This window comes from Eptatretus burgeri, chromosome 3 (genome assembly GCF_056783735.1).
Source record: "Eptatretus burgeri isolate ZD-2024b chromosome 3, Ebu_testis_v1, whole genome shotgun sequence".
In the NCBI taxonomy this organism is placed as follows: Eukaryota; Metazoa; Chordata; class Myxini; order Myxiniformes; family Myxinidae; genus Eptatretus; species Eptatretus burgeri.
The window spans coordinates 7,974,501-7,995,188 of NC_140963.1; the positions used below are offsets into that span (position 1 = coordinate 7,974,501).

At 45.7% G+C, this 20,688-nt stretch overlaps 1 protein-coding gene across 1 annotated transcript in view; it reads right to left on the minus strand.

The window, feature by feature from the left end:
- LOC147029364 (polyunsaturated fatty acid 5-lipoxygenase-like) overlaps positions 1-20,688 on the minus strand; it is a 129,340-nt gene that overhangs the window by 4,534 nt on the left and 104,118 nt on the right. The window contains exons 12-14 of the mRNA XM_085872367.1: positions 12,461-12,579; positions 12,123-12,223; positions 8,013-8,180 (exon numbers count right to left, since the gene is read on the minus strand). Coding sequence (XP_085728493.1) covers positions 8,013-8,180; positions 12,123-12,223; positions 12,461-12,579 — 388 coding nt within the window. The remainder of the gene's footprint in view (positions 1-8,012; positions 8,181-12,122; positions 12,224-12,460; positions 12,580-20,688) is intronic.

Genomic DNA, 20,688 nt, shown 5'->3' on the forward strand with positions numbered 1-20,688 from the left:
AGAGAGAGAGAGAGAGAGAGAGAGAGAGAGAGAGAGAGAGAGAGAGAGAGAGAGAGAGAGAGAGAGAGAGAGAGAGAGAGAGAGAGAGAGAGAGAGAGAGAGAGAGAGAGAGAGAGAGAGAGAGAGAGAGAGAGAGAGAGAGAGAGAGAGAGAGAGAGAGAGAGAGAGAGAGAGAGAGACAGAGACAGAGAGAGAGAGAGAGAGAGACAGAGAGACAGAGAGACAGAGAGACAGAGAGACAGAGAGACAGAGAGACAGAGAGACAGAGAGACAGAGAGACAGAGAGACAGAGAGACAGAGAGACAGAGAGACAGAGAGACAGAGAGACAGAGTTAGAGAGACAGAGAGAGTTAGAGAGAGAGAGAGAGAGAGAGAGAGAGAGAGAGAGAGAGAGAGAGAGAGAGAGAGAGACATGCAGTTACTATCTGCCAAACAGAGGGATGGGATACTGTATGACACAATGTAGAGTCATCTGCAAAGAACAAGAGAGGGTCTTCCAGAACATCAGAGAGGTCATTAATATGAATGAGATATAAGACTGGGCCCAAAATACTGCTTTGGGAAACTCCTGCCTCCGTTGAGAAAGAGGAAAAGAGGGTTGCACTGAGGGCACCACATTGACCGCATGAGTCAAGGAAGTGCGAAACATAGGAATGAAGGTGGCCTTCTATGCCACAGGCAGAGAGCTTGGTGAGTAACGCAGAAGTCAGACAGTCTAATGTATGAGATATGTCCAAGGAGATGGTCCTAACCTCTTGTTTGAGGGTCTCCAAGCATTGCTGAGAGGAGCAGAAGCATGTCTCGAGTTAATTGACAGATGGACTCCAAAGTGATGGTTGGAGATCAGGAGATCCAAAGTGAGAAAAGAGGAAAGATGCGACATCAGAAGCAATGATCAATTCCATGACTGCTTGTAACTGGAGGAATACTCACTGGCCAACTGTTGGTCGGGTCTATTTTTTCACCCCGCTTGGAGACAGGTGTGATCGTTGCTGATGTATATGCAGAGAGGAGGTGGCCAAATGAGAATGAGAAACTGAGTCGAACTGATAGAGGAAAAGCAAGAACGGCAGTGAAGTATTTGAGAACCAAGTGCCGATATGATCTGTTGCCAAAGCAGGGTTGTCCAGTAGACAGTGGTTACACCAGGATAAGATGGGGACAGGGTGGGAAGGATTGGGAACATACGATTTGAAGGAAAAGGGAGAGTTTATACATTCTGCCTTATTTAAGGCAGAGTCTGCAGTACAGCTGTTTAAGTTGAGGGATGGGATGGAGGGGATCAAACACCAGAGACAGCTTGACAAGGATCCACCATGACTTGGAGGAAGTAGACTGGTTGAGATTTCGGCCTTGATATTTGCATGCAGATGTTTTCTGGCTTGCCTTCGGATGGACACACACACACTTGTTACGAGCCTTTCAGAATGAAAAAAAGTCAGTAACAGTGGGGTTAGCTTTTCAAGCTAAGAATGCAAGCTGCTTGACCACATTCACCTCTCTACAGGATGCAATGTGCCAGGGCCAAGAAGATGGACAGTGAAGTCACAGACAGGATTGAATTTTTTTTTGTATACATGATCGAGTCTCGTTGAAGAGCTGTATCAGCATGGAAGGAAACAAAATGGACAGGGGGAAACACAAACAGCAGAGGAGAAGTGAGAGTGAGAGGAAGAGTGAGATCAAGCTGAATGAAACACAGCAAGAAGAGGCAGTGGAAAGCAGGGATGAAACAGAAAAGGAGCAAACCAAGCAACAACTAACAAATGAAAAGAGGTGATGGGGAACTTTTGATGTGATGGGGTGATGGGGAACCCAGAGACTGGGGAAGTTTGTTCCACGAGCTAGAGAAAAAGACAAATGAGTGGATGTGAGCAGTGAGCCTGGATTTTTGGAGTTTAACAAGAAGAGGGTTACTGGCAGACTATGTGCCCTGCAGAAACCTCAGAATGACAGAGCCAAGAGAGGGCAGAGTGTGCACGACCAAAAAGAAGGGGGTAGAATAGAGAGAAGCCACCAAACTGTTTGCACTGCAAAAGTACAGGCCAAGACATTCTGCTTCATCACGGGAGATCCCAATGCCGTTGAGGGCCTTGCATTCCATGGCATCAAGAAAGGCAAGGTGTGAAGCGGGGGCGCCATCAAAATGTGAGAGCAGTACTCCATCAAGCTGTGAATGAAGGCCTTGTAGGATTTCATAAGTTGAGATTGGCCAAGGAAAGACCTTGCGTGATGAAGGATGCCAAGCTGGCAGAGGGTTTTGGAGGCCATATTGGAAATATGGTCTGCCCAAGAAAAATCATGGCTGATGGTGAGCCCCAAAAGTTTGAATGACTTGACCTCTTCAAGTGGGTGTTTAGGAAGTTGAAAGGTGGGTTTGCTAGTCAGTCCTTTTGGAGAGACAGGGTGAGTGTATGGGATTTGTCGTGGTTGAAAGTCATACACTAAGTGTTGGACCAGCTTCTGATTATATAAAAGTCTGCAGAGAACTAAGAGACTGCTGCCTGCCTGTCTGAAGAATGAAAATTGATATGGCGGAGGGTGGAATCATCAGCAAAGAGATAGGCTTGATTTTCTTCTGGAATCAGAAAGATCATTGATAAAGATGCGAAACAAGACTGGGCCCAAAACACTGCATTGGGGTGCTCCAGCCTTGAAAGGAGAGGAGATGAGAGGCTCCCATTAAGAGCTACACGCTGAACATGGGAGTGGGGGAAGAAAGTGATACATGAGAGGAGGTGGCTTTGGATGCCATAAGCAGAGGGTTTGGAGAGCGAGGCAGGATGCCAGACTGTATCAAAAACACCAACAGGTATTTGAAGAAGGAGATGGGTTTAAGAGTTCGCCTGAGGTTGGTGAGCTGTTGTTTCTGGCTTTTCTGAGTGGACACACACTTGTTCCGGGTTTTGTGGAATGACCTGATGTTGCCTTCGGTCAGATATGCCTTCCAGAAAGAGAAGGTTAATTGTTTGAATGAAACTTCCTCACCACAGGATTTTGTGTGCTAAGGAAGAGAGGATAGGTATGATAACTGAATAACTGGTGGATAAACTGGTGCAGAAGACAAAGTAGACTTTTGTGAAAATATTATCATGTGGCATCAATATCAGGTGCCATGGAGGTGTGAGTGCAATCCTTTGAAGAGAGGGAAGATTGACGTCCCTACCAGGTGGCCTACATGAACAGCAATACCCTGTGTCGTTTAGGTTGCTCTCTTACAATAGACAGAGAGATTTGTGTCTTGACATAAAAGTGATGAGAAGAGCCAATGGATGAATAAAATAAGATGAACAAAAGAGCTTTGAAGGAAAGTTTGTAAATATAGGTCCAGAAGGATGTACCTTAAGGAGAAATCCGGGTTGTTAAGTTAAGATTTTTTTTTTGTATACATTGTCAAGGCTCGTATGAGAGCTGACACACAACGCACAGTAAGGGGGGTATGAGACAAGAGGGGAGAGGGAAGGACAAGACAGTGGGGAAAAGAGACATTAGATCTGTGGAAGGGAGAGAGATGGGTCGAGGAACACGGGGTATACAAGATGGACACTACAGGGACTTTCAGTAAGGAAAGCAGGGAATTTGAAGGAGGTTAGGTTTGGGGTGGATTAACGGGGATAGAAAAGACCGTGGTTTAGGATGGGGAAAGATAAGAGGTGGTGGTGAACAGCTGTTTTGAAGGCCTGGAGGGAAGGAATGGGATTGAAGAGAGTGATGTAGTTTATTCCAAAGATGGGGAAAAAGAGGAATGAAAGTGAAGGTGAGCAGTGATTCGTGATTTTGGTAGTTTTAGCAGAAGGGGGTTGTTGGCGGACCTTGAGCGCCTTGCGGAAATAAGGTGGGGACAAATCACAGACAGAGCGGGGTGGGGGGGGGCGAGATCGGAGAGGAGACAGTAGAAGACAGAAAGACCACCGACCTACTTGCAGTGAGTGAGTGAGAGGCCCAAAGACTCAGCCCCATCGTGGGCGGTTCCAATGATCCTAAATGCCTTGGTTTCCAGTGTGTGAAGCCGAGAAACGTGAGAGGCATGAGCACCAGCCCAAAGGGGAGAGCAGTACCCCATCAAGCTGTGGACGAAAGCTTTGTATGTGGTCGGGAGCTCAGGTTGGCCGAGGAAGGACTTTGCACGACGGAGGATGCCAAGTCGGCGACTGGCTTTGGAGGCGAGGTTTGAAATGTGGCTTGCCCAGGAAAGATAATGGCAGATAGTGAGACCCAGAAACTCGACTGAAAGGACTTCTTCCAGAGGATTGTTGAGAAAGTAGATGGGGGTGGGGGAGGGGGTTCCAAATAGTCCTTTCAGAGAGACATAGTGAGAATGTGAGATTTGTCCAAATTGAATGACGTGTTCCACGTGTTGGACCAGTTTGTGATTTTATCCAGATCTGCAGCGAGTGAAGAAGCTGCTGCTTGCTGGTCTGAGGGATGACAGATGGTACGGCAGAGGGTGGAGTCATCAACGAGATAAAGAGGATTTTCCAGAGAGTCAGACAGATCATTTATGAAAACCAGGAAAAGAACAGGGCCCAGAACGCTGCCTTGAGGAACTCCAGCCTGGACAGGAAGAGGGGATGAAAGAACTCCATTTAGGGCCACATGGTGACTGCGACAGGAGAGGAAGTCTGCGAGCCATGAGTGGAGATGGCCTTGGATACCAAGGGAAGAGAGTTTGGTGAGCAGGGCAGGATGCCATACCATGTCAAAACCACACGATATGTCTAGGGATATGGATCTGATTTCATGTTTGACATTGAGGATCTCCATCCATTGTTGGGAGACCAGAAGCAGCATATCCAGGGTTGTGACCTGGTCTGAAACCAAATTGATGATCGGAAATCAAGCCATTGGAGAAGAGGAAGGATTTAATGTCTGAAGCGATGATGGATTCCCTTACCTTGCTGATGATTGAGAGAAGGCTGATTGGTCTGTAGTTGCAGGGACCTGTTTTTGCCACTTATTTATGAAGAGCAGGAATATTTGATGATTTCCAATCAGATGGCAGATGACCTTGGGCAAATGAGAGGGTGATTAGGACAGAGAGAGGGTGAGCAAGACCAGAGGAGCAGGTTTTTAGGACAAGTGAGGTGATGCTGTCTGAACCGGTTGCAGAATCTGAGTCGAAGTTTGACAGCAAACTCTCAACCTTGTCAGGAGAAATGGACACAGAGTGCAGGGACAGTTGGGTGTGACTGGGTAAGGTGGGTACAGAAAGCAATGGGTCTCGGACACAAGATTTTGATGCAAACACCGAGTTTAGGCATTCAGCCTTTTCACGTGCGGTATTAGCAGTGCGGCAATTTGAGGTCAGGGAGGGGATGGAGGGGGAGCATACACCAGAAACAGATTTGATAAGATGCCACCAGGATTTGGAGGAGGGAGAAAGGTTTGAGAGTTCAGATTTGAGATTAGAAAGATGTTGTTTTCTGGCTTTCCTGAGGGTGGACACACACTTGTTCCAAGCAAACTCATGAATGATTGTGTCAAACTCATGGAGTCATAGAAGGCCTTTGTTAAAACACCATGGCTGGTTGCTGTTCAGCAAACCCCATCGAGCTGACAAGGTGATAATTGAAATTGCAGGAGATGAAAAACACAGAGTTTGTTTGGGTGATTCTGAGTTGATCTATGTTGGAGGAAATGGAGGTGTATCAAGAGTCATCATCATTGGGTGGAAGGTAAACCACACAAACATTAGGTAGTTGCAGAGAGGTATACACAACCAGGGGTACTCCAGTGGGCTTGGAGAGTTAAAGAGAGGACTATGGAGAATGAGCAATGTAACTCTTGACATACACGGCAACTCCACCTGTGATGCAGGATCGGGGCCTGCCAAAGCTGAACAGAGAATAGCCAGGGAGAGACCAAGAGAAATTGGGAACAACCTGTGAGAGTAACGTTTCTTTTAAACATGTAATGTCTGGCGCAGGGGCAGTAATCCTAATGGAGGGATTGGAAATATTGAAATGGGAACATCAAATACTGGTGGACCACAATGTGAGGGAGGGGGATGAGGAGCAGGTAGAGTGTGGAATTGGGCATGCAGCAGGGAACACAAGGTGGGAGGAGAGGGAGCAGGAAGTGCTGAGGGGAACGGGGAGTAGTTCGTATAGTGGGTGGATGGGGAGTGGGACCGGTGTTGAGGTGAGGGGGAGCGAGGCCTCTATGGTGGGGTAGGGGGAGCAGGCCCCATGGTGGTGGGAGGGGAATGAAACCTGTGGAGGGGTTAGGGGAAGTGAGACCCGCAGCAGGGAGAGCAGAGGGGGGCTAGACAATGCATGGTATGGGGAGGGAGGGTGAGACATGTGCCATGTGGATGAAGAGCAGGACCCATGGTGAGGGAGGGGGTGGAGCGGGACATGCAGCAGGGGTTGGGGAAACAAGACATGCAGTAGGAGGAGGAGGAGGAGGAGGAGGAGGAGTGGGAAGTGGAGTGGGAAGTGGAGTGGTTGGAGAGGGAGTGGTGCATGAAGCAGGGGTAGCGGGGTAGGAGAGGTGGACACACAGCTCTACATATAGAGTGTGTGATGTACAAGGGCTACAGCCTTGGAAAAGATTAGGATCTGGCACTCACTGCAAACTGGACTTCCCATGATCTCAAATACTGACTTAAGAAGACAGACTTCATGAATTGGATAAAGTGAAGGATTATTTCATGTATGGAGTAAAGTCGTGGTTGAACTTTGGAGGGACGGTCGATGGATTGGGTATTGCATGATTGATAGATGTGAAAGAGGAACCTTGTGAAGAAGAACAGGAGTAGATCGTGATGAGGAAGAAGACGTGTGTCGATTGAAAAAATTAAACATGAAAAATTCAATGAAGGCTTTTAAAGTAAGAAGCAAAATTGTTCGAGAAAGAGGAATGATGATTTAAAGAATGAGCAAAGGAAGGAAATTACTGTGAGAATGAGTTGGTGATTAATTCATGATGAAGTCGTTTTTAAAATTTTGGGGGATTTTTTGAAAAAGAAGAGGAAGTAAAGTAGAAAAACAAAAATGTAAATAACACCATGGAATAAAAAAAAGTCTTACCCATGATGATGGAGCATTTTTTGATTTTTGTTTTGGAAAAAAAAAACAACCTTCCTATTGTATTTTGTCCACGATTTTATGAACAGACTTGAACGTGATGTTTTCAAACATTATTCACAACTCGGATGATGTAAAGAGGCGAATGGGGTGAGTGAGTGCTTAATGTGATCACAAGCTCGAATGAGCTGAGAGCCTCGTCCTCTTAATGATGACGTCATAAAACGAATATGACGTCATTGTGATGTATCAGGTTTGTGATAAATTATCTGTGCTAATGCCCGGCTTGATTCCCGCAAAGAAAATTCAAACGGCTTGCCTAGTTTGGGAGATAATGGTATAGTCGATTTCCATTAGCGACGATATTAAGACGTCAACTTTTTTTCTAGGAAGAATTTCCAAAATCGGAGATGGTTTCTGCCTGCGCATGGGCTTTCTGCATATACATGGCAAGTTTCACGAATATCCGATGAAAACTCTGGGTTGTGAAACAAAAAAATGTCAAAAAATAGGAATTACGTCATAAAAATTGATAGGACGTCATAGTGATGTTTCATATGCGCGGTAATTCATCTATGCTAATGCCCTGTTCGATTCCCACAAACAGAATTCAAAAAGCTTGCCAAGTTTCGGAGATAATTTTTTTAGGCGATTCCCATTAGCGGAGATATTTTGACGTCATAACTTTTTTTTCTAGGAGGAGTTTTCAAAATCGGAGATGGTTACTGTCTGCGCGGGGTATTTTTACATATATACGCCAAGTTTCAGGAAGTTTCGATGAAAACTGGAGGCTGTGAAACAAAAAAAGTCCACAAGAACAACAATGTGAGTAAGACTTGGAGATCCTCCACGAGGATCTAAAAATGAACACACAAAAGTGACCTATTTTGTGACACATCATGGGGGGTTTATATCATTGGAGACAATTTCACATGCATCACTGTAAGAAAGATTTAAAATTATGAAAACAATATATAATTTTACCTTTTCTATAATCTTGGAAATATAGCTCATGTAAGCAAGGAAGAACGAAGTTCTTGCCACATCAGGAATTGTTGACATGACGTCATTCATGGTGGTGGTGTTCTTTGCTGTCGGGACTGGACGCCGCATTACGTAGGGGTTGTTGTATATCCAAGCGTACCAATCAAACTGCACAAAACACCCACCTGCGTTAGAGAGCTTGAAAACAATAAAAAAAGAGAAATGTAAAATAAACTGGAGAGTTGATGGAACACCTTACTCCAGGTAATCCTGAGAAAAAGGACATGGAAAGGGTTTTTTCAACTCTTGCTTTGTGTTTTGCATGAAACAAACAGTGCTAGGTGTTGCCATATTTGTATGAATACGGAATCTCACAGTTACTCTGTCCTCAGGGAATTCGATGGAGCGAATGTTTTGTCCAAGTAATGCTAAACTGAAGGGTTTTGAAAGTGCCAAGAAGGCGATTTGTGTTCTCCAATGTCCAAGCGTCACTACTTGTTCAGAAGACACCACACAGTCAGGCTCACATCCAATCGGGTTTTATACAGAGCACGAAGAGCCCTCGGTCAAGATGGAGGCTCCACTCCAGGACGGTCGAGAGTGCCCCCGACACGTACATAACAATACAACAACCAGTCCAAACTGGCGTGATCGTCTCCTTCTCTCTCACATGTTATGAATGTCATTACAAATGGATCGTCACACAAACTTACTGAAAATGTAATTTAAAAAACAACAACCAACCATAACATGAGGCAGAAATAGTAACAATGTATGAAGCCCACAAGAGGGTCAGCCAACAAATATAAATGCCACAACCTGACACCGTACACGAAGTGCAGGACGGTATTATGGTTACTCGACATAATCAGCAAGATAAGATGGCTGCCTACATGATCGCACAGAGCGTCGAGGTGGGGTGATGGTGATGGTGATGGTGTATGCGAGAATGCACTTGAGTCCTGGCGAAGGTCATTAGAGGCTTCAAGAGCATGATCAATGGTTGGGCCATTGATTGAAATGTCCACAGGGTGCAGAGGTGACATGAGGTTGACGGTGCAGACAGAGGTCGGATCCATATTTATATGACCTGGGGAGGCAGGTCACGACAGTTCAGGGGCTAATAGCCAGGTTACCTGGTGTTTCTTCATTCTAGCGCTGAAGAAACCAGTGAGCAGAAGTTTTCCATTGCGCACCACGTACATTGTGGCTCCAATGACGGCACATGAAGTAAATCCATCAGAAACAACCCACAACTGGTCCGATACTTTAGGTAAGGTTATTTTGCGATGGGACTGAAAGGCTCCCTCAGCTTTAGCGAGAGCAGCAATTAATTTATCAGCCATGACGCATGGTCCTGTGAGGGCCGGCCGGCCAGCACAAGCATTGTCCAAGGAGGACAACAAAGCAGGTGCATGCCGTAAAACATTTGCAAGGACCTTGTAGGTGCCAACGAAGGACCGAAGGCCTTTCGTAGTGGTAGGTGTATGGCAGGAGCTTAGAGTCGTGACTTGGTGAGGACTCGTACACAAATGACCCGAAGACCCAAACCATCCTATGATAGTGGTGGATTTTCGGCCGATAACAGTTTTGTGGCTGAGAGTCGAAAGTTGTACTTATCGAGGATATGAAACACAGTAGACCAAACCTTCAGTAGTTCCTCAGGTGAATCTGCACCACAGAATAAGTCATCTGCAATTTTGGCAACAGAGCCAAAAAAAAAACGCCAAGAATGCGACATCGGCTCCTCCAGTGCAGTCTGGAAGACTGGGCATAAACACGAATCCCATGGAATGGGGTGACAACACGACAATATTTGATAGAATATTTCGCGACTGGTATCTGAAAAACAGAACTGAGACAAGTCAGATACGATGATATATGAACAACCAACAATGGTGTGGAGAATGGACTCCACACACAAGCCATTAGTGGTGGTTGTGCGCTGCTGCAGCGGCCAACATCCATGAACGCAATGACAAGTAGGGATCCACCACCTGGTCTTTTCGATGAGGAACATGGGGTTGACATACCCCAAACAGACATCGGCATCTTCAGGTTTAACAACACATGCCCACAGCTTCCAACTCATCAAACTTGGCCTGCAGGTCGATGAGGCGTGATCTGTTATATTGGGGGAGGCAACCCTTGCGCTGTGGTGGTTGAGTTGGGATCACATTGCCAATGGCACAAATGTTCCTGACAGTGCCATTATCACCGATTATTTTAGTGTCAAAAAGAGGCGGGAACTCACGATCGAGGGAGTCGAACTTCACGCTAATATCCGATCCCAGGATGTTGTCAGGTTCAATGTGATTGTGTCAACGCACACGTGAGATGAAGTTGGCGGTGCACACTAAGACAACACTGGAGGGGGGCTCGTAATCTCAGGAAATGGATTATCATGTGCAATGCTTAAATGGGAATATTGCTTGATAGTGATGGGACTTGTAGTGCAGTGAGAAATGTTAACATGGCCACATATATACACCGTGCATGATATCATGGGTTGAGCCACATCTGCATGGGCGACGAGTCTCGTGCACAAAGGGATCTTGGACTGGGCTCAATGATGATGGAAATGATGATTGGAATGCATCATGGTGCGGGGGATGTCTGAAAGGGTTCCAAGGAGCATGCTGGGCCATCGTGTGGTTGTCTTCTCTGGGGAGTGTAGAACAACATGTGTGTGGCGGATTGAGCAGACCCCACCTGTCTTCGGCGATGGATCACCATACATGCTCCAATCGTGATTGCTGATACAAATGAGACGCCAAGCAGGACAAATAGAAATGTCATTTTGAGACATGAACTGAGTTCCCGCGAGGTCGTCGATACCGAGATCTGAAACAATCAAGGCACCAAGTGCGAAATGTGATTATCCCTGTTGAGAACGACATAGATTTCACCAACAACATCCAGGGGGGTCACACCATCTGCTTGGTAAGCACACTGTGAAACTTTTGAAATCGGGAGGCCGATATGGTGGGCCAAAGTTGCACAAACTAGATTAGTTTTGGCGCCAGTGTCCAGCGTCATGAGTATTGCATGGTCGTTATAACAGGCAAATAGAATAGGTGAATGGTTGGTATACACACTCCTTGTGGAAAGATGCGGGTTCCTGGTCGTCGTGTCCAAGGGTGACAAAGGCTCATCGTGATCATCAAGGTCACCATTAGGACAGTCATCATAGGGGTCCCTGCCACAGACCTCACAAATGCCAAAGAAGACTACCTTGTCCGAAGTCAGGAGGAACCGACAACGACCTAGGAAATGAAACTGTGATAAAAGGGTGCGAGATGAAACGCTGCCACCATGTTAGTACTTGGTCAGAAGATACCACACAGTCAGGCTCAGATCCAATCGGGTTTGATACAGAGCACGAACAGCCCTCGGTCAAGATGGAGGTTGCACACCCAGCTGCCCGAGAGCACCCCCTATGCGTACATATCAAAACAAACAGCAGTGCAGACTAGCAAGGTATATATTTCAGTTAAAATAAAATAAAGGTTTTAAAGGGCGCACAAAAAAAACATAATAATAATAATAATAATAAATAACTTTATTTGGAAGTTTACTGCCATTGATGCACCGCCTTTTACACCAGCTTATTTAACACGATAAATTAGTTATTCTGTTTGTTGTTTGTGTTCTTTATGACGTCACTAAAAACAGCAAGCTCATTAATTGAAATGATTTTCAATTTTGTTTGACTGCCACAGAGGCAAACAGAATAAAAGCATTACCTTACTCCTCCGTGTGATTACATGCTCGGGACGAGGTTCAGTACATTTTGCCAATTTCAGAGCCAAAGTACTGCTAAACTCTGGGTTCATATTCCAATTCATGTTCCGATTCGTCTTCTTCAGTGTTCGAAACATAACATTCTATGGTAATTAAGTTGTTCCTCGATTATAGACGACAAAATACATTATTTAGAGATGAAAGAACAAGAGGCAATTTAACCAAATCAGTCTTTGATACTTTGACTCGGTGCAGTTGGTTGCCAAAAACATATTGCAGTAAACATTTGTTTGTTATTGTGATTATCTTATCAATTAACATCATTATCATAACAAGTGCATTGACAGTGAATTTTAAAATACTTACCAAACTTTGAAAAAAATAACTGTGGATGGCAGTGAAGGTAAAGATGACAGCAGTGAGGAAATCTTTGAGAGCAAGCATGTTGTTGAATCGAGTTGGCAACCCTGTGAGTGTGCATAAAGAAAGGACTGGAGGCTCCACAATGCAGAATGAACACTATAATATTCCTTTACATTTAGAGTAATTCAAAGCCACCTTGAATCAAATTCCCAAACGAAAGAGGGCATAAATACACTCACATTAACTCTGCTAACCTGCCACCAGTTTCTCTTCATAGTGGGGTCGTACTACTAGATAAATGAGCCCACAATGTGTGTTGCATAACATTCTTGATGTATTACCTGTGGACTCCAATGATAAGAACCCTTCAAATATCTCTTTAATCCATTCCTGCAATTCGGCATCCTGAACAACATCGGCATCACTCTTGTAGTAAATGTCGACTATTTCTGAAACAAAGCTGGGATAAAACAAAACAAATTGAAATCTGAATGAACGACAGTACTCCGCAAGAAACAGTTTCTTGTTTATATCCAAAGTCAATGCTCATGGAAGAGCAAGAATCCTGAATATATCCGGACTCAACAGAACACAAGGAACAGGAGAGAGAGAGAGACAGAGAGAGACAGAGAGAGACAGAGAGAGACAGAGACAGAGACAGAGAGAGACAGAGAGAGACAGAGACAGAGACAGAGACAGAGAGACAGAGACAGAGACAGAGACAGAGAGAGAGACAGAGACAGAGAGAGAGACAGAGAGAGAGACAGAGAGAGAGACAGAGAGAGAGAGACAGAGAGAGAGACAGAGAGACAGAGACACCGAGACACAGAGACACAGAGACACAGAGAGAGAGAGGTAGAGAGAGAGAGAGAGAGATATAGAGAGAAAGAGAGAGAGAGAGAGAGAGAGAGAGAGAGAGAGAGAGAGAGAGAGAGAGAGAGAGAGAGACAGAGACAGAGACAGAGACAGAGACAGAGACAGAGACAGAGACAGAGAGAGAGAGAAGAAGAGAAAGAGAGAAGAAGAGAGAGAGAGAAGAAGAGAGAGAGAGAAGAAGAGAGAGAGAAAAGAAGAGAGAGAGAAAAGAAGAGAGAGAGAAAAGAAGAGAGAGAGAAAAGAAGAGAGAGAGAAAAGAAGAGAGAGAGAAAAGAAGAGAGAGAGAAAAGAAGAGAGAGAGAAAAGAAGAGAGAGAGAAAAGAGAAAAGAGAAAAGAGAAAAGAGAAAAGAGAAAAGAGAAAAGAGAAAAGAGAAAAGAGAAAAGAGAAAAGAGAAAAGAGAAAAGAGAAAAGAGAAAAGAGAAAAGAGAAAAGAGAGAAAAGAGAAAAGAGAAAAGAGAAGAGAGAAGAGAGAAGAGAGAAGAGAGAAGAGAGAAGAGAGAAGAGAGAAGAGAGAAGAGAGAAGAGAGAAGAGAGAAGAGAGAAGAAGAGAGAAGAGAGAAGAAGAGAGAAGAGAGAGAGGAGACGAGAGAGAGAAAATAAAATAAACCAATGTCACCCTCAGGGTGACCTGTATCTTGCCAAAAGGTGACCACGTGTGACTTCTTTAAGGTCACACTGAGGTGAACAGAGTTGCTATTCACCAGGAGCGACTCCTTGAGGAATATCTGCCTACGAGAGATTCCGATGAGAATCGTTCTACAGAGTAACCATGAAAAATATGCGTTTGCCTCATAACGTCACCAAATGACGTCATAATGTCTCAAGCTTGACATATCGAGAAAGCACTCATCAAGGTGTTCAATTTGAGGTGCTACACGATATGGTTCCTAAAACTTGAAAATTTGACCTTGGGGTCAAATATGTTTGACCTTAGGCGCTAACCATGAAGCTCAAGGCCAATCGCCACCAAAAATTAATCAGCTGAGCGCCAGACCATGAACTATATTCCCATGAAGTTTGAAGACGATCCGATCAAAATTACTCAAAAAATAAGGGTTTCGTCGACTCCCCTGATTTGCGACAAAGTGACCTTGACCTTTGACCTTGACCTTCAAAATTTTGTGCGCTGAAATGGACCTCTATAGGCCTCTGATATGCGAAGTTACAAAAATTTCCAATGATAACTGTGCTCTGCAGAATTTTATATACGTGATTACAGACAAACAAACAAAAATAAAATAAATAAATAAAAACATACAAGCTGACTAACATATCTTGCAAAAAATTCGTTTCGGCAAGATAAAAAAAGAGAGAAGAGAGAAGAGAGAAGAGAGAAGAGAGAAGAGAGAAGAGAGAAGAGAGAAGAGAGAAGAGAGAAGAGAGAAGAGAGAAGAGAGAAGAGAGAAGAGAGAAGAGAGAAGAGAGAAGAGAGAAGAGAGAAGAGAGAAGAGAGAAGAGAGAAGAGAGAAGAGAGAAGAGAGAAGAGAGAAGAGAGAAGAGAAGAGAGAAGAGAGAAGAGAGAAGAGAGAAGAGAGAAGAGAGAAGAGAGAAGAGAGAAGAGAGAAGAGAGAAGAGAGAAGAGAGAAGAGAGAAGAGAGAGAGAGAGAGAGAGAGAGAGAGAGAGAGAGAGAGAGAGAGAGAGAGAGAGAGAGAGAGAGAGAGAGAGAGAGAGAGAGAGAGAGAGAAAAGAGAGAGAAAAGAGAAAAGAGAAAAGAGAGAAGAGAGAAGAGAGAAGAGAGAAGAGAGAAGAGAGAGAATAGAATTTGAAACACAGTTTATTTCACAAATAGCAAGAAAAAAAAAAAACAGGTAATTCATTCATTTGAGAAACACACAAAAAAGACATATTTACATATCTGGAAAAAAAAAAGATACAAATCATCGAGTGACCACCAAATTAAGTTGATCCACCAGACACAGCTCCACCAATACACCATTTTCTCTCAAAAAGTTTATCATTGTCATTATTTTTATAATGTTTAAATTCCAGTTTTAGTCTCGCTACAACAAAACCTTTGAAAACAGTTACATTATCAACATCATCGTCTTGTTCAATCTTCATTTTCCTTCACTTATAAATGGCGTATTTTGCTGCAGCCACCAGAAAATTCAAAAAAGCACCAGCATCTCTCCATGAGGGTCTATCATTTGACTGGACAGCAGAAAACACTTTAATTTCAGGAAAGGTCATCCAAAAAACTTCCCCAATACCGACACCTTCCCAACCAATATTTAACTGCCTAAGTTTCCTCACCACAATCCGTACAGTTTGGTCCACGAGTCGGATGGATCTAATGCCAAGCCTGTCTGCAACTGACCTTGCAGATCTCCATTTGGACCTCGAGATATCCCTAAGGTCACACACCTTGTTAACTTGTCCTTGTATGAATTTTTTGATCAAGGCCTGACTATGAGGAACACCAAGAAGAAAAGTGTTGTCGAATAAAGGCTCCTGGAGAAACATTCGGCAGTTGTAGAACTCGTTCAGTCATTACACACCAAACCCTTTCCAGGCATTCAGTAAACTTCGGCAAAACTCAGGAAGTGAGGCATAGTTTATGCGCTCCAGGTCTACTAAAAAAAAGATGCCAGTCATATTTTAAGCCACCAGCCTGTTGCAGCAGGAAGTGTGCAAAGGGACGCCAAGCTATCTGTTCGTTGAACAACAGTCTTTGCACAGACTGCAGGCGAAAAGCCATGATGCGACTGCTGATATCCACGACACCTTGTCCTCCCTCCTTCCGGGGGCGGTACAATACAGCAGGCCGAAGCCAGTGGTAACCACTCCAGAAAAACTTTACCAGCACCCTCTGGATGTCGACGATTAAGCCTCTCGGTGGTTGTAAGGCAATAGCTTTATGCCATCGTACAGCTGCTATCAGGTTATTAATAACGAAAGTGCGTCCTCTGTACGAAAGCGACCTGAGTAGTCCTTCCCATTATTTTAACTGACTCGTAACTTGTTCCAGCATTCCTTCCCAATTCTTCACTTCCATTTCTCTATTTCCAAGATAGATTCCGAGGTATTTGACCCAATCTGTCCTCCAGGTTAGGTTCTCTGGCAGTGAAGGTGTCTTTATTGGGGAAGATATACTATTTTTACCATACCATAGCCCTAAACTTTTGTTCTAATTTACCTCACTTGAGGAGGCTGCAGATAATTTTTCCAAACACCTTTGTCAAAGGGCGGAGGAGCTCCTTGTGAGCCAACGGCCATCCATATCTAGTGCCCAACTGTGTCTGCGGACGTCCTCCTACAGTTGGGTCACTTCTTATTCGGAGGTTGGTGGCAAGATTTGCACTCCGGCCACTGTAAAACCCTTCATTCCGCAAAACGCAAAAACGCAAAAAAATCTGAAAACCCACTCCGTAGGAGTACCTCCTGTGCAGCTTCTCTTCGCAGGGCAACTCACCGGATGACGGGATTGGGGCAAAGCCTTCGGGACCACCAATCTTTGATGATCGGAGGGAAACCACGGGGTAACATCCCTGGGTCAGATTGCGGGAGTGTGTGTCGGAGTGGTGCTGAGGTGTCGTCCACCAGACAGCGGTCTCCTTGGGTTAACCTGAGGCGGTCCCTTCGGGTGGGTGCCTGGAATGTCCTATCCCTAATAGAGGATGATCACCTGTCTCTGTTATCATCTGAGCTCAAGCGTTTAGACATCGGGATTGCAGCTCTCTCTGAGGTTCGGAGACCGGATTGCGGCGAGATAATAGTGGGTGGTTACACCTACTATTGGTCTGGTCGCTCTGATGGTTACCATACCCTAGGAGTTGCTGTAGCTGTGTCCAATAAGCTGACCCCAATGATAATTGAGGTAACACCGGTCAACGAGCGTATTATGAGATTAAGGATTCGTCACTCCTTAGGTGTCATTTCCCTGGTCTCTGTTTATGCTCCGACTGAGGCGAGTGATCTCACCGTGAAGGATGCATTCTACGCCACACTCGAGTCTGTGGTTGATCAGTGCCCCAGACGAGATACACTTCTAGTCTTGGGGGATTTCAATGCATCGACTGGAACTGATAGGGATGGTTATGAGGTGTGTGTTGGTCCCTATGGGTCAGGAACTATGAACCACAATAGCACTAAGTTCCTTGACTTTGCAAGAAGTCATGGACTTAGGGTGGCTGGTTCATGGTTTCAGCGCCCACAAGCTCATCGCTGGACTTGGTATTCCAACGCTGGCGGTGTGGCAAAGGAGATTGACCATGTCCTCATTGACGGTCGTTGGAGGATGATCCAGAACTGCAGGGTCCACCGGAGTACTCAGTTCCTCAATACTGACCACAGGCTTGTTGTAGCAACTCTAAAGCTGCACCTTAAATCCTGGAGAATGGTACCATCCCAGCCTAGGCTGGATGTTGCCAAGCTCAGGGATGAGAGAGTAGCTGAGGAGTTTGCGAACAGGCTGAGTGGACACTTGGGGGGTCTGGGTGCTTTAGGGGGTCCTGAAGAGTTGTGGAGCGCCTTCAAGACCACCGTCCTTGATGTTGCCGGTGGATGCCTTGGAGCTCACCGCAGGGCAAAGAAGAATTTTGTCTCTCAAGGGACACTGGATACCATTGACCAGAGTCGCAGGGCCAGGCTGAATGGCAGAGCTGAGCTGTTCAGGGAGCTGAGGCGTAAAACTGTATGTGCACTGAGGGTGGACAAGGAGGCCTATGTGCGAGGAATCTGTGAGGGGGTAGAGCATCACCTGTGGACAGGTGATTCTCGTCCCGCTTACAGGGGAATTCGCGCATTACGTTCATCCAAGCCCATCCCTCGGAGCACTGCAGTTCGAGCAGAGAGTGGTAGGCTCTTGACAGATAAGTCTGAAGTGAAGTCCCGCTGGGCCGGTTACTTTGAGCGGTTGTACCGGACTGATCACCCAGCTGTCGAGTTGGATGTCAAGGGTGTTACAATCCCTGTTGCTGACCCTCGAATCAACTGTGGTCCACCTTCGCTTGTGGAAACACGGGCTGCAGTGAACCAGTTGAAACGGGGCAAAGCTCCAGGGATTTGTGGCATCCATGCCGAACTTCTCAAGGCTGGTGGAAATGCTGCACTCGTGTCGTTGCATGCAGTTTTGTGCTCTGCCTGGAACACAGGCATCATCCCAACTGACTGGAAGAGGGGCCTTGTTGTCCCTCTCTGGAAAGGGAAGGGTTGTCGCCAAGACTGCAACAACTACCGAGGGGTGACGCTGCTCAGTGCAGGGCAAGGTCTTTGCTCGGATAATTCTTGATAGGGTTCGCCACCATCTGCTTGAGCACCAGCGTCCAGAGCAGTCAGGCTTTACACCAAAGAGGTCAACGATTGACCGTATCCTTGCACTTCCTGTCCTCACCGAACGCAGACGAGAGTTTCGGCAGGGGCTGCTTGCAGCCTATGTTGATCTCTGTAAAGCGTTTGATTCAGTGAATCGGGATGTCCTCTGGAGGATTCTTGGTCTTCGTGGGGTGCCACCAAAACTGATCGATCTGTTGTCTGAACTCTACTCTGGTACTGAGAGTGCTGTGAAGTGTGGTGGTACCATCTCTGACTTATTTCCAGTTGTTACTGGAGTTCGTCAGGAAAGTGTACTTGCCCCTACACTTTTCAGGACTTGTATGGACTGGATTTTAGGGAGGATGTCGGAGAGATCAAGTTGCGGTGCATCGTTTGGGAAGGTCAAGATCTCGGACCTTGATTTTGCAGATGATGCAGTCATCTTTGCGGAGACTTTAGACATCCTCTTGGGGGCCCTCGAGGTGCTGAATGAGGAGTCGGAGCTGTTGGGATTACGGGTTTCTTGGGTCAAAACTAAGATCCAGGCTTTCGGTGACATCTTGGATGCTGCTGTCCTGTCTGTGTCTGTTTGTGGTGAGGATGTTGAGGTCGTGGAGAGATTCACTTACCTTAGCAGTGATATTCATGTCTCTGCTGGCTGCGAGTCAGAGGTCAATAGACGTCTGGGTCAGGCCTGGGGAGTCATGGATTCACTGGATCATGGGGTGTGGCGCTGCCGGTACTTGTGCGGAAGGACGAAAGTCCAAGTCTTCAGGTCCTTGGTACTTCCAGTCTTGCTCTATGGGTGCGAGACTTGGACTCTGACCAAGGATCTGAGACGGAGACTTAATTCCTTTGGTACCAGGTCTCTTCGGAGAATCCTTGGCTATCGCTGGTCGGATTTTGTGTCCAACGAGCGGTTGCTGAGAGAGACTCGGATGAGATTTGTTACCTGCATAGTCTGTGAGCGTCAGTTGCAGCTGTATGGATATGTGGCTCGTTTTCCTGACGCTGATCCTGCTCACCAGATTCTCTCAGCGAGGGAGTCTCATGAGTGGAGGAGGCCAGTGGGCCGACCACGTGCCTCATGTTTGCAACAGGTTGACCATCATCTCAAGGAGATGGGGATGGGCCTGGCATCTGCCTGGGGGATGGCCAGACGGAGGCCCCTGGAGTACCGGCGGAAAGTGGACGCAGCGACGCGCTGTTCTGGCACATGCTCCCATACCTGACCTTTGAAGAACAGAGATACTGTTTTGATCTCGAATTGGAATGCAGACATCGGCATAAGCCGTGACCACAAAATTTAGACCTTCTACACCCCCGTCCTGTGGCATTCGCTGCCTAATAGATGCCAGAAGTGGTTCAAGGGCAATTGTATACAACAATCCTGAAAGGGGGCAGCCCTGACGAATACCCCTTCGGAAAGAGAAAGGGGGGCTGAACCTGTTATTTACTTTCACCATACAATAGATATCATTATACAAAAGTTTAACATAAGAAATAAATTTTTCTCCAAAACCCATCCCCTTAAGAACAGAGAACAAGTACTGGTGGTCAACACGATCGAATGCCTATGCTTGATCAATAAACAACAACCCAAAATTGTTACACAAGGTATTATTACAAGAAATGCTATCCCTTACCAGAAAAAATATTATCATGAATGGACCTCCCAGGCACAAAGTAAGTCTGATCTGGATTAATTACACAAGCAATTACATTTTTCATGCGACTCGCGAGAACTTTAGAAAAAATCTTATAGTCAGCACAAAGTAATGACACAGGCCTCCAAACAAAGTTCCTTCCACAGGAACAAAGTATTCAGCGAAGAGAGAAAAAAAAAGCTAAATGGAGAAACACAGCAAGTAGTAAAGGCAGGCCCAAAAACCAGGAAGTCCTGAACAGGCCTGCGAAATACTTACTGTGCACACTCTCTTTCTCTCTCCTGTCTCAACAAAGAAAGGAAACACAGGGGAAAAACTTCACACACAAACAAGGATACAAGGGGAGCGAAAAAGGGGATTGGAAAAACACCAACACGAAACAGTACTCACTGCTACACTCACAGAACCGACATGATGCCACACCCACGCGCAACTCACCAACAACCAGCAGGGGGGGGGGGGAAATAAAAAAATAAAAAAAAGAGAGAGAGAGAGAGAGAGAGAGAGAGAGAGAGAGAGAGAGAGAGAGAGAGAGAGAGAGAGAGAGAGAGAGAGAGAGAGAGAGAGAGAGAGAGAGAGAGAGAGAGAGATACAAACAGGCAGGCAGAAAGAGAGTGAGAGAGAGACAGAGAGACAGAGAGACAGAGAGACAGAGAGACAGAGAGACAGAGAGAGAGAGAGACAGACAGAGAGACAGACAGAGAGACAGAGTGAGAGAAAGAGTGAGAGACAGAGTGAGAGAGAGAGTGAGAGAGAGAGAGAGAGAGAGA